This window comes from Augochlora pura, chromosome 7 (genome assembly GCF_028453695.1).
Source record: "Augochlora pura isolate Apur16 chromosome 7, APUR_v2.2.1, whole genome shotgun sequence".
Taxonomy (NCBI): domain Eukaryota; kingdom Metazoa; phylum Arthropoda; class Insecta; order Hymenoptera; family Halictidae; genus Augochlora; species Augochlora pura.
Window position 1 is genome coordinate 5,852,448 of NC_135778.1, and position 16,881 is coordinate 5,869,328.

The 16,881-nt window shown below is 40.2% G+C and overlaps 1 protein-coding gene across 2 annotated transcripts in view; it reads right to left on the minus strand.

Moving 5' to 3' along the window:
- Positions 1-275: 275 nt before the first annotated feature.
- Positions 276-16,881, minus strand: part of LOC144472628 (uncharacterized) — an 82,232-nt gene continuing 65,626 nt past the window's right edge. The window contains exons 3-6 of one of the 2 annotated variants that reach the window (XM_078185879.1): positions 9,198-9,367; positions 7,820-8,127; positions 5,830-6,052; positions 276-4,997 (exon numbers count right to left, since the gene is read on the minus strand). In XM_078185879.1, the coding sequence (XP_078042005.1) occupies positions 4,852-4,997; positions 5,830-6,052; positions 7,820-8,127; positions 9,198-9,367 (847 nt within the window). In that variant the 3' untranslated portion in view covers positions 276-4,851. Of the gene's footprint in view, positions 4,998-5,829; positions 6,071-7,819; positions 8,128-9,197; positions 9,368-16,881 lie in introns of both variants that reach the window. The other variant, XM_078185877.1, reaches the window with a different exon arrangement.

The window sequence follows — 16,881 nt, forward strand, 5'->3', positions numbered from 1 at the left end:
TTACTTTGCTATTAATCAACGTTGGAAATTGTGTTTCGGGGAACCGAAGGCTGGCTGCGTCCATCCGTCTCGTTGCTTTCTAAAAACTTCACTGTTTGACGGCACGTTTTTCTGAATTGACGAATTCGAAGCAATTTCTAAATTCTATATTTTTTTGTTACATTGAGCTGAGGTTAATATAAAATTGCCAAGAGCTTTCTTTTGAAAACGAGTACTTTCTTTAATTACAACGGTAGTACATGCGACTGATTTTTCTCGCAACTTAACCCCATGCACTACGATAACGAGTCAGGCTCGTGATAAAGAATAAACAAAAATTATCCAGTCTTATTAAGGAAAATATTAAGGACAAATAATCAACGCAGCATGAAAGGAGTCATAGTGCAAGGGGTTAAACTGATTCTGATTACAGGTGTCACTGTTTGACTCCGAACCTCCACGTGTCTACGACAAAAGCAAACTTGCAAAATAGAAGAAAGCGTGAATATTGTGAGAACTTATAACACCTTTTCATAAATATCAATATAAATTCTGCTTGAAGTAGACACAGGAATTATGAAGACATTTTCAAATAAATAATAAGTGAAGATATTTTTTCCCAGAATAAGATTAATTTATAGCTATCGTCAACTAACAGCAGAACGAATGAAAACGAACATAGTTAAACAAGAGCGTGAAGAGGATGTTACGAGAAACACATCGGTTGATGTTAATAATTCACGGCAATTTATTAACGTAAATTTTATTGTTTAAATTAGACGTGACAGTATTATGTCGTATCTACAGGAAAAGTACAAAGTTATAAGTTATGCTATATGTATATCATATATATATGTATACATATATATATACACACACACGAATGTATATATGCATATATATAATATACACATATATATTATAACACGATAATAATCGTACGAGATAGCGAAGAGGTTCCTTACTTCAGCGTTCGATTACGAGTTCGATGGGATGAATTCTGGGATTAATTGGTAGCTTTGAAACGGGGTGCAAAGGGATCCAGTGGGTAACAATGGGACAGATGGAGGCATTTTTTTCGTGGTGGGTGGATGGATGGTTAAGGGGTGTCGGAGACGTAACATAGAAAAATAAATGTGAATCGCCGAAAGCAGCCACGATAGAAGGCACGACAAATTGCTACACGGAAGCAGATGCCCGCTCGCAGCATCCTTCTCTCACGACAGGCTCATCGTTTCTCGCATTGTTTACACCGTTCTCGCATCGTACATGGAATAACACGCGTCATACGGGCGCGGCGTCGGATGAAAAAAAGAAACACACGACCGATTGTAAGGCAGCGTTGTGCACAGCTCGTCGATTACCGATTGTGCAAAAAAGGAACGAAATTATTTTCGTGATATACGTGAAGCAGAATAATTTCGTTCTTTCGTCGTGAAAGCAGCGTGAAAAACGAATCGCGGCGGAACAGCATCGCGGCGAAGAGGGACGTGTTCGAACCGTGAAAACAGCGTCTCTCGAAGACCCGGTGTCTCTCGCAATCGCTTCCGGTCCCTCTTCCTCGCTCGCCGCGGGCGCGCGCGATTCGCTCGGTGAACGCGAGGAGAACGAGCGTACAACGGTCGAACGAGGGGCTCGATCGCGGCCCGTCCGCTTCAATAATCGAAAGAAAATCGAGGAAAGACACGGTCCACTTTAGCCGGATATCGGCGAGTATTTTTGAAAACGTGTATATGTACAAATACAGGTGATTTTTATCTCTCCTGCGGCTTCGCGGCCGCATTCCAAACTTTGGCGATTGCGACAAGCAACAACTTAACATCTAGACTCCTTAATTTTTTCGTTCGAGGGACCAACGCGTCGTGAATGCGATCATAATCGACTTTGAGCACGAAATTTTGAACTTTCATCTTGATTACGTAAAAAGTGCAAGCAACAATCTTTTCTAGGAACGCAATCAATTTGTACAACAGAGTCGAACAATTTTTCTTAAAAATTGCTTATATTTGGCTAAGAGAAATATTTTTCTTCGCACAGGTACGTAAGCATGTCTTGTATCAATTGCTCCATGAAAATAAATATTTCGTAAAGTAAAGTTGAAATATTGTGATGTAACAAATTCATTCGGTAAATTAATAAGAGCTTAAATTTGGAAGAATGTTGCATTTCTGATCGGTTTCTCATCGCATTGTCACCTCAAAACACTTACTCCGCTATAAGAACGCAACGTTCCGGTCGCTCTTTCCACAACTCCGAGAATATCTCGTTTTCGTATCCTTATCGCATTAATCGGTAAAAAATAGTGATTAATATGAGCGTATATGTTGTCTTGATTCTTTTAATACGATTAGATGTCTATATTTAAATGTCTAATATACGTAATATGCGAATATTTGGCGTGACTTCGGGAATCGATGAGAATAGGGATTATCGATGGAAGGGAACGCTTTTATTGAATGGATCTAAACGAAAGGGCGGAAGACCTAACATTAAGCAAGCACATACGAAACCGCCAATCTTCAAACCCTTCGATTAGAAAATACAAAAATATTTCAATATTAATAATATTCACATCTCCGCGCGCGCGCGCGCGCACTTTCGTACAAAGAAAAGAAAAAGAAAGAAAAGAAAATCCGCTATCGAATGATTCTAAAATCAAGACGACTTTTCGTGTGCATTTACTACTTCGCATCATTATTTCGGGGCCTCGAACGCTCACTTCAATAAACAAAAAAAAAAGAAAACTGATTTTCTGAAAATATTGTAACAGTTACAATAGCTAAACGTTATTTATAATAATATAAATAATTGAATTCTCCAAGATTTTCATTTACAAGCTTATGAAGCATTCGAATTGAAAACTCCTTCGGCTGCTATCATATTTGCAATTTAAATAAATCTTACAATGAAACTTGAAAGATACGCTCTGTTAAAAAATAAAACTATATAGTTCTCTACGCTTCTCGCGCGGTATTTTTAGGTAATTAAGACCCCTTAACACTAAAAGCGGCGAGCTTCCATGGTAACTCGTTTGAAATTTTCTACAAAAATTACTTAAGTGTACGGTAATTAAAATTTATAATAATATGCACACGAATAAACTTAACTAATCAACTGCTACAAACGTGCAATCTCCCACGACCGTTTCACGGTCTCTCCGATATGCGCGGGTAATGTTCAAGATAAGACCAACGATGCCCGCTTCAATCTCAAAAAGAAACGTTACGAAGAAGAAAACAAAAGAACAGGCTTAAACATTGTTTATCAAAATGATCCGAGACTCTTCCGTATGCACCCTCTTAATAAAAAATCAACACGGGGAGATGGCGGAGAAAAAGAAACGAAACGGGTAGACGGTACAATTTATCCACAATTGCATTTAGCAGGATTTGTTAAACACAGTTATCAGAATTAATTTGCGATTAACAGCAAGAACAAAATAATCAGAAGGATGCGACTACAATCCCTCTTAATACTACGCTAACGTATGTACATTGGGGCGAACACGATCGCGAAGAAACTCGGTACAAAATTAAAGGGAGACACACGTTATACCGCGAACCTACGAGAAAGGAAAACCGTCGAACCGACGAAAAGTACGATCAGTTGATCCGAATATCATTGGTGACATGATCGAACCAACCGTCGCCATCTTTGTCTCGCCGTAACAAGGAGAGCCTCCCAGAACGATTAGCCGCTTAGAAAAAGTTATAGTACTCCAATTCCTAATAAATGAAAGGAGTGCTCTTCGTTAGAATCTTATCTTTTATTGCTTGACACTTTTTTTAACCATAATAACTGGAAGAGTGAACTAACAATTCAGATAATGATCGTTAAATATGTTATTTAATAACATCCAACTACGACCGTATGCATGCATACATAAATATTGCTCCACATTTATCAAATTTTATAATTATTGTACCGGATAAAAGTTCATAATTAAAATTGGATGAACTCCCCCGATTGGATAGACAAATACACAAGGTAACACATGTTGAACAAAGATACACGCGGAATAAAAATTTACAACAAAGAAAAGATGTTTGTATGTTTTTAGAAAAATACTCAGAAATAAGCGTCACCAATGTTAATTTGTATATCACATCGAATTTGTGGACCGAACAATCTTTGTTCCCTTTATTAGGAAGCAGAGTACCACAACTTTTAAAATCCTGACTTCCCGAAGCTAATCGCACATCCAGGGAACTTCTCTCGCGGGTACCTCGAGATAGATAACGTTTGCGTTTCTTGTTCAGTAAGTTCTTCCGCAGTCTTATGATTCCTATCAGACGATCTGTCGACGAATGCGATTATGATTTACGAACGATGATCGTCTTCGCGCAGAAAATGCACTTTCTCTCGCTCCTTCCGTAGCTCTCGAACATAACAACCGGCCCGATGCTCCGCTCTCTCACTCTCTCTCACTCTCTTTCAGCGCGGTTCGAATCCTTATCGCGAACGTCGCATCCGACTACGCCTGCGCGAGGCTCCCGAAAGTTCCAATCGGTCATGGTTGAATTAAAACGCGAGCGCACGAAAAACTTTCTTCCCGGTCTCTGCGCGTTACGCCGATCTCGCTCGCGATCGCTCGTTCTCCTCTTCGACTTCCGTTGCCAACGCTTCCGAGCAACGGCGATTTCTACCGCGTCTCTCTATTTTGACTTTTTCATTCTGTCCCGTTGTCTCAAGGCAAAATTTAGTACGGTATTCTTCCTTTTGCGTGTACGAACCGAAACAAAAGGATACGGGTAAATGGTACGGTCTAGGCGTGAACAAAAGAACGAACGATCATGATCAGGTACGCGAGATCGTTTCGAAAAGCGAACGATCGCCGCGTATGATGAACAGGTGTCTGACGTGTCCTGTGTCCTAGACCGGCGGCAGAGCCCACAGGGTCGCTGTCTTGTCGGCGGAGGTGCTGAGAAACGAGAACTCCGTCGGGTGCCATCGGCCTGAGATTACTTTGTCCTGGTGCTGCGCCACCACCACGCTGGGCAGAGGCATCGTTAGGTCACCTACGAACATGTAGATTATTGGTAATGGAAATTTGGTGTTTTGGTAATCTATGTTACGATTAAATACAATAATTATAATAATAATTGTATTATAATATATTAGATATATTATATAATAATAATTATAATAAATGCTATAAGACTACTACAACTCGTCATTCGAACGGATTCTAGACTGCTTATTTTACGATTATTAAAATCGTAACGATGCTTTTATGGACAATTAACATTATAGTCAAAGATCGATAGTGTTTAAACTATTCCTTATATTCCTTACTATATTCCTTAGTAATGTAATCTAGTTTTAAGTTTATAATATTTATTCGATTGAGAGATTCTCGAGATGCTTTATATTTGATGTACTATCTATAAGGTGACTGTCAATGAGTCAAATGATTTAAAAGTAAAGAATAACTAAAGCAAGCATTCGCCATTATGCTATATAAGAAAAGATACAGCATATCTTTTACAAAAATTAAAAGCCACCTTCGTATCTTCAGAAACATTAAAACATTTCGTTTTCTTGTGTATTACGTATTCGCTACCTTTATGGCGACTATATTGATGCTTCGATACAATACAAAAATTGTTTTATAATTAAAAAATTACCTGTCTCAAACTTGTTTCATTTACGTTCACAGAAATTATACAAATATCAAAAAAATTTCTAACTTCGTTCGAATCTCTACTATAATAAAAAGCGTTCAATATTTGTGTAAAAACTAACTATTATTGTTACAGAACAATATGTATAAATTAGTCCTGTCCAGAACTACGCAGTTTTAGCGTTAAAAATCGTTAAAAGTCTGGCAGCGAAATCGCTAGAGTGTACCTTGCAGATCGGTAAGAACAAGCTTATTATCGTAGCCACCGGTGAGTAGGTAATAAGCGGAAGGCGAGAAGCGTATGCTCCTGATGTCGGCCGCGTGCGGTTTGAAGCACTGCACGGTTCTTCCGCCACGGATGTCGAACAGGACGCAGCTACTGTCCTCGTGACCGGACACAAGAAGACGACCGGATGGATCGACGCAGAGCGCCGCGACGGGGCTGCCAACCTGCAACGGGATCAAATGCTGATCAGACACGAGGTAACGACTCTGTTCCATATTGATACTGAAGTACGTCCGATAAAGGTTCGATCCTGAGAGAACACTAGAGAGTGTGAGAAAGAGAGAGAGAGAGAGAAAGAGATTGAAAAAGAGAGTCGAAAGTTGTGGAAACTGTGAAATTGGTGATGGGGTATGATGATCGGTGCGTGTTGAAAAAACGTGGGTCGACGACTTTATCGGACGTGGAACTGAAAACGGAACTGAAACAACTGAAAATCGATGTCCTCGATGCATGCTGGATGCGACGTCCATTACAGAAATCCCTTCTGCGTTCGAAACATGATATACAGGGTGTTCCAGGTTTTAACGTTCAAATTGTGTCAGTGTATTCTATGGCACAAAGTAAAAAAGAAATGTTATGTAAGCATAGGTAACTATTACTGGCGAGAATTCATTTCAACATTTGGTGACCTCTGATAATAAACATAGTCTACGTAACTTCTTAAGAAAGCTCTATATAACCTATGTTTGCATAACATTTTTGTTTACTTTGTGCCATAGAATACACTGACGAAGTTTGAACATTAAAACCTGGGACACCGATTATAATACGGAAAAACCTAATTTCCAATGCGTAATATCGATAGCAGAAAATTTAATTTAATAATGCATTTCTTTGAATTTAATTTTTTCGCTATGTAGGTTAATTTTATATTACTTAATTCCTTCGACAAGTTTTTCTAAGATTATTCCAAAATATCTAAAAATGAACGAGAAATATACATTATTGCAGATCGGATACAGTCTTTTTACACAGCTAAAAGTTAAAATCAAATTTAAAGTAGAAAGAATTTCTGCAATTTGGACCAATGACGGGAAGAAAGCACTAATTGAATGAACTACTTCGCTAGTCAGTCCTTGAAACTTATGCTTCTAATTCCCGATGGATTGAGACAGCTATCTGAAGCAGGCCTGTTCATTTCGATTCTCTGACTGTGAAATTATTTTCATTGCGAAACATTATTCTGCGGAAGTATGAATGTAACAATGTCGCTTTATGAACAGACCTAGGATTAAATGATTTGAAAGCCAAATGGTACGAACGTGTTAAAGCAAGAGATTTTATCAATTATGGAGAATATTTAATTATTATTTCCATTATAATTCTGCTGTGATCTAATCAAGTTTAAATTTTCTAAATAAATTAGTGAACATATTTCAAAAAATATTTCGAACTTAAAAGCATTCCTCTTCATGAAAATTTTCCAAATCGAATTTTCATTTTTACCAAAATTATGTTCAAAGATGTTCTTAATGTACTGTCTATTCGACAGTGTCACACCCCTTGCCGTACTTCGACGAGTTTGACTCGTCCTAGAGATTCCTATTAAATTAATTTACTTTAATAAAGTTCCTTAAAATTCAAGTTTCAAGCAATAAATCTATGTTCTTTTAACAAATTACAAATCGAAAAAATTCTAATCGTAACCGTGAAAAAAAGTGATACGGCGAGGGGTTAATAAATTTGGTATTTTCACAATTTATTACTAAAAATTTGTTAACAGCTACAATTTTAGTTATGCACTAAAATCGTTTCCAAGAACATAATTTGATAATTTTTTCCGATTGATAAAACGTTGGATAGTTATTGAAAAACTGAAGGGTACTCCAAAGTTCGCCTGTCTCATTTTGGAAAAGATTGCTCGGTACCATCGGGCGTGTAAATTATTTCTAGATAGTCATGACAATCTTCTACGAGGTAGCTAGACTAACCCTGCTGCCAGGTACCGTAGCGGGCGTGACCATGTTGACGCAGCCCCTCGTTCTTAGGTCCCAGAATCGGACGGTCTTGTCCTGCGATCCGCTGACGAACATCGCGCCACCCCAATTGTACAATGTCAGCACGTGGCCGCTGTGGCCGCTCAACGCCTGGAAAGGTGTGCCGGTCGCGCAATCGGTTACGTAGATCTTGCAGTCACCTGCGCCGCCGCTGATCAACAGGCTCGACTTGTTCGAGGTGTCCTCGAGGAAGCACAGGTCGCGGACCGTGCCGTCGTGCATCGTCAGCTCGACTTCTTGACCTGCAAAGCGTTCGTGACGAAAGTGTCATTTTGCGGGAAAGTTCTCGCTTTTTTTGAGAGAGAGTGAGAGTACGTCTGGTTGCGCAACAATTATATAAACCGTGTGTTGCAGGCCGACACGTGGTGTCCGGCTGGGACTTTAATGACTGGTCTCCTTTTTTTTGTCGTGCCGGAATTTCGACGCGAGATCGCGGAGATACCGGAGTTATTAAATGTGATTAACGCGGTGTCCAAGGAAATCCTGTTTTGGCCCGGATGTTTGCTGGAAGTTTTGCAATTTTTTTTACGCGCTCAGACTATCGATTTATATTTCGGAATGAGAGTGACTAAAAATTGTATCTAATAATTCTGGATTATTAATCCTGGACTATATAATTCTGAATTGTTTCAAGTACTATATTCAAGTACTAAATTCAAGTACTGAATTTTCAAGTACTATATACATCGAAATGTCGGCGTCCTTTTATTGCTAATTTTGAAAGAGTCGCCTGTCCGTGAACGGTTTATAAAATTCATGTGTACGCATAGTTACGCAAGCTACAGGACTGAATTTAGCAGGAATAAAGGAATCCGTTTACGCGTGTTTTATAACGCGAAACTTTCCCACCTGTTTGTTGCATCGCGTGTAAAAACCGTATTATTTATATCCAGAAACGTGGCGCAACCTTTGCATGGAATATAATATTAATACGAATATATAATATTAATAGAAAATATCTAAAATTGATTTGTTTAGCCAGACGTTTGATTTACAAATATACAATTTCAATGGGTAAATCATCTCTTTCGTTTGAATATTTTCCAAGGCATTCGTCCAAATACGATCATTACCTTATATTTTGGAGAACGTTTGAAAACAATGCTCAATAAAACTGCGCGTTTGTTATAGAAATTTCACGTGCAGAGTAAGTGTACCAGGTTTCTATTTCTTCTATGAAATAATTAGCGGCAAAGAAGTTCTAATCTCGGCGCGGCGGCAGAAGAAATTACAGACAAGCCAGAAGAAACCGATTTCATTGGCCGGTGGCGTGGCTCGTTAAATCTAAAAGATAATCGTCCGTTTCGCTTACCTTCGAGGTTCGACGTGTCGGCATTGAAGCGCATCAGTTTGACAGTCTTGTCGTTGCTTCCGGTGGCCATTAACTGCCCGTCCGGTGTCCACGCGAGACAGTATATCGAGCCCTTGTGGTGTTTCGTTCTCTTGAAGAGAACCGTGGGCTGATACGTCTGGTGATCCTCCCTGCAACAAAAAAAGCCGTGCCCATCAAGATCTCGTTAGCGGTCGTCCACGAGAGCGCGCGCGCGCGCGCGTTCTTGCCGCGTTTTTCGTTTCGCGAACGATACGAGCGGAGGTACTTGTGTGTTCCATTTCACCGCGCAAGTATCACTAAAACAACGAAACGGAGTCACGCGACCGGAGTCTCGCAGCGAGCCGAACACAGCCCGAGAGACATCGGATCGGTCAGTTCGCGCGCGCGCGAACCGTTTCGCTTTTCCCCCGCCCGAGACTTTTTCGACGCGACTTTCCATTTCAGTGCCGCCGATAACGCGGCAGAATGCACCGAGGCTCGCGATCGTTATCGTAACTCAAACGCTTCGGTCGTACCGGCCGGCCGCGATATATATTTTTTTCCGCGTCCATACCGAAGAGATATTGCAGATCTCGCTGGGTTACAAGTATACGACGAAACTTCATGCATATTCAGATTTTACGATGGTTTTTTCTACCGCGAGATGAATAAATTAGGTTCCACGGGAGAGCTTATCTCGACGAAAACGAAGCAAAAGTTCTCCTTCCTCCGAGAGAGAGAGAGAGAGAGAGAGAGAGAGAGAGGCGTTCGTAGACGCGATTTATATTTTGTCTTGCTTGACGGGACTGGTAAATGAGTTAAATCCGCTGCACGTTCGTGAAATATTAGTAGGAACAGGAGGAACTAATAAGAGAAAAACGAGGATCGATCGTTAAGATTTTCACACTTTCGTGACAGTTATGATATGTGGAACTTTGAGCTACTTCCGATGTTATCGTGTGTATCTGTTCCTTTCACGATAATGTCTTTGGACGACATTATTTTCGGTCCAGGATGCAATTTCACGCTTATTAATTTCAATTTCAGTCAAAGCCGAAGTAGGATACTTGCGTAGTTTTAAATAGTTCAAGAAGGTTCTTATTGTAAAAGCAAATTATTATTACCGATTGCTCTTTTTTTGTTTTGAACTTGTTTCAAATTTCTAAGAAACAATGTTATAATATTCTGTATTTATTAGACAGTTTTAGTCATTAAAAGCTGTTTCTATTCCGTTTGGAATAAGTTATCTAAATAAGATTACTTTATCTTATTGATAAAGTTAATGTGGTAGACATTAGATTTTATAAAACATACTCGATTTGCCTATCAAGGTATTCAATTACATTCAAACACAAACATCGCGACTCAGACTCGCGAACAGATACTTGGGCCAAACATAAATATCGCGAGTTGAGTCGCGAACACATACTTGGGTCAAACGTAAACATCGCGAGTCTGAGTCGCGAACACATACTTGGGCCAAACGTAAACATAACAAGCCGAGCTCGCGGACTGATTTTTTGACTACATTCGAAAATTGCAATACATTTTCTACAATAATATATAAACAGCTATTATATACTACATTATTATATACAAAATATAATAAATTTATAATATCTATAAACGTAAAAGCATTAGAGTTTACTTCCTCAACTCCAGTATCGCGTAAAATTGACTATATCACAGGCATTGCGGACATCTACATTTCGGATCGTATTGCGACTGTTTACAAACATCAGTCTGGTCTGTTTAGCGCGCGTTGATGCGGACCGCTCGGGCCCGAGTTTCGTCGAGCTAAATGGCACGGGAAGGGGTAAAGTAAACTTAAAATAAAAGTCCTTTTTGAATTGCAGTAACCGTTTAGCGTTCTATTTCATCACTTCGAATTAATTCGAATAAAATTCTTAGATAAAAGAACGTTTTGATATTAAAACATTAGAATCGATACTCGCAACGACACAACGATGCGCAACGGTTTGCCGTCGATCGTTCCGGCGAGCTCGTTCCGACGACATCGATTCCTGTCGAGCGCGGAACGGCGCATCCACGGTTCTCATGCGTCACTTTCCATCAGCCTCGTTTTCCTCGTTGTTCCCAGGTCGTCCGCGAGCTTGGCGACTCGCCTCTAATTAACCGGCGAGAAGGAGGATGCCAGAGCGTGCAGAAGGGTCGGGCGACGGATCGTTTCGGCCGTGGAAACGAGGGGAGCGGATCTCCCCCGTCGACAACGATTTTAAGAGGCGAGGAGCGCCGCTTTCACGCCGGCTGCTCCTATTTACGTCGATTTTAATTAGCCACGAGTTTTCCCAGCCCAGTTCTCCGGTATCGTATATATACTGTTCGCCGATTAAACCGCGCGGCGAACCCGAACCGAACAGGGCGCCACTGGTTACTCCGCCGCCGCCGCCGCGCGCGTTCACTTTCTTCCGCGAAAACGCGTGTATCGCGTGCACGAAATTATCGGCCAGTCAGGATCACGAAACGAATCTTCGATTGCTTCATTAGAATCCGTCGTTTCACTTTCTCCGTGTAGAAAACGACAAGAGCCTAGGCTCGAACCGAGAACGATGCCGGGAACAATCGAGAACGATTCGAGGAACAATCGGAGCGACCGCGAAAACCCTGTTTGAATCAATTTGCTTCGACGCGCGTAAACGGTGCGAATCGGTATTGTGTTGTACCGCTGATCTAATTTTGATTTCTCGTTACGTGAAAGGCGGGTATTATATCGCCTCGATGAAATCTTCGCCGGCTTAGACCGACAAATAGGCCAGTCGTACGTGTTTCCGTTAACTTGGCATTCGTTAATTACGCCCGACTATTTCGGTTTCTGCAACCAGATTAACCCGTTCTGATTAAACGGTTAATTATCGCGAGCAACGCAACCGCGGGCGCATGTAGAGAGGCACCATTTTATTTTACGCGATCTATTCCAATGACTGCATCGAATTAGATCCGTAATGCTGAGGGTAAAGGTGCCCGATACGAGTTTTTCTAAATTATAATTCTTGATTGAAAACTCTAAAATTTATTTCTTCCAAATCTATGGGAAATACGGATAAAAATTCTGCTTTTCCGTAATAAAAAAAAGAACCGAAAGTATGGAAGTTGACGGATTTGAAAAATGAGTTCCTGCAACGAAAATAAGCTAGGGTTTCATACAGGATGTCCCAAAAGTCACTCGTACTCGGGAAATAAGAGGTGATGAGGTCATTTGAAGTAACTTTTTCCTTTATAAAAATTTTCGCCGAGACATCGTTAAGGAGTTATAAACAAAAAGCACTGACCAATGAGAAGCGAGCTCGATTGACGCGAGGCGGCTGAGTCAATGGGCAGAACTGGGCTTCTTTCGCTCATTGACTCAGCCGCCACGCGGCAGTCGACGCTCGCCTCTCATTGGTCAGTATTTTCTGTTAATAATTCTTAAACAAAGCCGCGAATTGAATTTGCGTTAAGGAAAAAGTTACTCCTTACAACTTTATTAAAACTGTGGTCCTCGTATTAGACAATTTTTATATATTATTAATCCTTTGCACTCGAAGCCATTTTTACTGTAAATCTGAAATAATTTTTTTAGTGCACAGTATTTCCATTTTAAGTTACGAAAGCGCATTTTATATATACCAATTTTACTCTCGCGATTCAGAGTAACAGTTTCATTTTCAACATTAAACTTTGTTGCTATAAAAATTATTTTAAAGGGTGACAGAACAATTTTAGCGGTGCCTCAGAGTGACCACTCGAGTGCAAAGGGTTAAAAAAGAGCCACACACAGAGGATCTGTACATCGAGATTCATTTGCTTTCGTGGAAGAGAGTAATTGCAAGTCGATCCTACAATCTCTAAAACATCAAGAATTAGATCATCAATTTCGATGAAAGAAAGGAGAAAGTAATATTTGCATACACAATACTACTCACGCATCTGTTCAAATTGCAATTTCTCTCCATCGATCGTTCCCGTACGGCTAATAAAGAATTTCTATTCCGTTCCAGCAACAATAAAATGATATCAAAATATAGGGTAACGCGCGCGCGCGCATGTCCGCGAGGTAAGACCGCCGCGTATGCTTTCATCGCTGTCTAATAACTTCGACAGTTATCCGTTTTCGAAAGCGGAGGGAACGAGAGAAAAGTCGGGCGACGAGGGGACACGCCGGTGATACAGTTCTGCGAAACGTTGCCACCACGACAAATGAAGATCCACGCTCTCGCTTATTAATCACCGGCTGTCACGCGGCCGCGCGTTTATCACGTTCCGCGCGGCCAATTTACACGGAAACAGAGTGGAGCGGCTATCGTTCCAGGCCTCGCCGAGTGGGCGAGAGAAGAAAGCTCGGAGATACTCCTTGACGGGATCGGAACGACAGTCGCTCGAACTTCGGCGAACGTGCCTCGTGACGATAGAATATTTGCTCTTTCGCGGAATTCAGAAAGCGTGGTGCGCACGCGGCGCGGGCCCTTTTTTTGCCGAATCAAATTATTCCTATTTCGTACTCCAGTTACACGGCGATGCTAAGTTTTCGAATGGTTGAAAATGAGTTTCGAGTTCGTTTTCCTTAATATACTAATTTTTCGACTGCTTGAAAACGAACTTCAACCTCGTTTTCACGGGTTTTCTAAATTTTTACTGTAAAAGCTATATAAATTTTTATTTTGTTAATCGATTCCAAGAACTTAATCGTTTCCATAATAATTTTATGATTTATAATAATGCTCTCTACCTATTGTCTTCGTAGACATCGTTACCTTCAAATTGGATTAAAAAGGGAAATCAATTATTCAAATCGATAAAATTATTATATAATTATATATTATATAAATTAAAATCGATAATAAATTTACTGTGTGCATAGATGTCAAAAAGTCAGACTGCAACAATTTATTTAACGCCTGGCTAACAACAGCGACTCTGCATTAAAATCAGCAGCATAATGGTCTATGTTTTTATTCGAACGTGTTTCACTGTGCGTAATAACATGAATTCATGACTGCAACTGGTTTAGAAATTATACAGAAAAACTTTGCACTCCGACGAGCCTGTACATTGAAAATTTCAATGAAATGCATTTGGATTAAATTCTTTAAAAGATTGCGTTATAATATCAAGCTGTAATATTGTGTTATTCGAAATTGAAGTAGAAATCAATTTATCTCTCGTTAAACTAAATGTAGATCTACAATAACTATTTTGTTCTATAATATTCTATTATATCCTGTAGTATCAGCTAACCTTAAAATCACATTAATATTAACCCTTTATCGTCGCAGCACGAGCGAGTGGCGACTGGTTATCATAAGTTGTCCAATAAAAAATATTTAAATTGAAACTTTCGAGCGGTCAGACTGTCATTTTAAAAACACCATGCGTCGCAACGAGGAAAAACGTCTGTTCCGGTGATCGAGTTCCCAAAGCTCGCGAACGAACGGCTACGGGGGTTCGATCGCCGAACGCGGACAAGTTAAACGGTTCCCAGCGGAACATAATTGAGCGATCACTGGGCATTTTAATGGCCGAGTTTACAGGAACCTTGCCTTTGACGGCTGACGCAACCCCGGCATTACGCCGTAAAAAGTCACTTCCTGCGATTTTACGGCCGCGTATAGTTGAAATTTAAGCATCGCGCGCGACTGCTAGTTATCTTTCCATCGATTGGAAACGCGGGTCCCGCGCGTCAAAGTAACTTTTACGAGCTACGCGCAACGTACAGCGATCGTTGATTTTGTATTCCACCCGTTCCCGACGACGAGCCGCGCGGCCCGAGAATTACGATTCGCCTTTTTCGCCGGCAATCAGATCCAATATATTTTAACGAAAAACCGTCGTAATCCAGGTCCGTAAATTCGCTCGGCTACGCCGCGTATACACCCAACGTCCGCGAGAGACTTTCACCCCGTGGTAAATATTAATTTAGCTTGTAACGTAACACCTCGCTCTGGAAAGCGCCTCGTTTCGTCTTAACGGGGCGTTAAAATGAAAAAGAGACGAATTATGTAAACCGTGCGTATTTTTATAGTTTAGCACGCCAAGGCGAAACGTTCCCAGCATGATTCACAGCTGGTTTTTTTACGCTCTTTTAAGCTCGAGCGATAGGGGCACGGTGGCGCTGTGTCCCTCTCACGAAGGTTTGTTGAAGTTATGTTTGTTTCGTTAGGTGATTATCCTGGCAAGTTTGACGCTGGTATCCGGTAAAAAGCAGGATCAATAAATTCAATGTGGAGAGGCTTTTTTGTCATTGCCTGATGGAAAGTATAGCTGAACGATTAAAATCGCGATTCGGATAACACGAAACGGATCTAGTCGACGTGCGATCGACTTTCCTTATTTTTGCACAGTTGTATATCGTATCGAAGGCAAGAAATTGTAATAACGAAATGGGAGAGCTGAGGAAATAGTCGTCACGTTTTTAACCTGGTATGAAAACTAAAACACTGGTTCGAAGTAAATAGACCAAGTTCAAATTGAATCTGTAAAAATTATTTTTCGCTACGTCTATACCGATACGAATTCGCAGAGGCAGAAATTAAGAAATATGTATATGAAACATATGAAAATGATATAATAAATATTTCAAAGCATCTTTATGTTAGATTTTCATAAAATTTCGATGATATTAAAATGTAGATCTCAGTGGAATGTATTTAAAACTGAACTCGTGTTAATATTTGCATTATTATGTGAATAATTTCGCAGTCTCTGTTCGAATAAACAGATACACTCAAAACAAACAGTTACAATAATTAATGACTAATTGTTACTCAAACAAAATGTTTGATTAAAGTGTATTCATTCATATCGTCCCTTTAGAAAAATTAGAAACATTTCTAATAATGTTCGACTCTCTAAGTTAGATTTTAATTAGATTTCGATTGAATTAAAATGTCGATCTCAGTGGAAAGTATTTGAACTTGAACTCATGTTAAATATATTCGTACAAATGTATATTCTTATAAAATTACGTATTAAAAAACACAGCCTACAATTTTTCGCATTATTACGAGAATAATTTCGCAATCGCTGTTCGAATAAAAAATTACTCAAAAAAAGCAAATACAATAATTACTTTGACTAATTGTTACTCGAACAAAATATTCGACTAAAAAGCATTCAGATAATCATTCTAGTAAAAATTCTAATGAAATTAGTAATGACTAACAATGTTCGACTCTGCATCGTAAAGGTTACACTTCTTTCTCTTTCTTTTAAATCTGTTCTAAGAATATGTTGCTTTCACACATCGACGGCGACCTAAGCAATTTCGCTGACTTCTAAAGAACCTTTGGGGGTGACCAGGGGGTCAGCGAATAAATGCAACCGGCGTGGGAATGGCGTTGCTCATGACAAAGCTGCCCGCGATCGGTCACCTTTCGTTCGATTATGATTGACGTTTACCTGTCCGTTCCATTAGTACACGTCGCTGGATTATCGAGTATCGCGGATCGAGAGGAAACGCGTTATCCGCGCCGCGAACTGCGTTCACGGGGGGGTGGCGGGTTCGCGCCAGTTCGGCGGTTAATGTTGCACCGTCCGAAACCTGTTCCGGATAACGAAATGAGGGAGAGAGAGAAAGAGAGAGGGAGAGAGATTGAGAGAGACATAAAGAGAGGGTGAGAAAGAGACAGGAGAATAAAGAGAGACAGAAACATAGAGAGAGAGAGAGAGAGAGAGAGAGAGAGAGAGA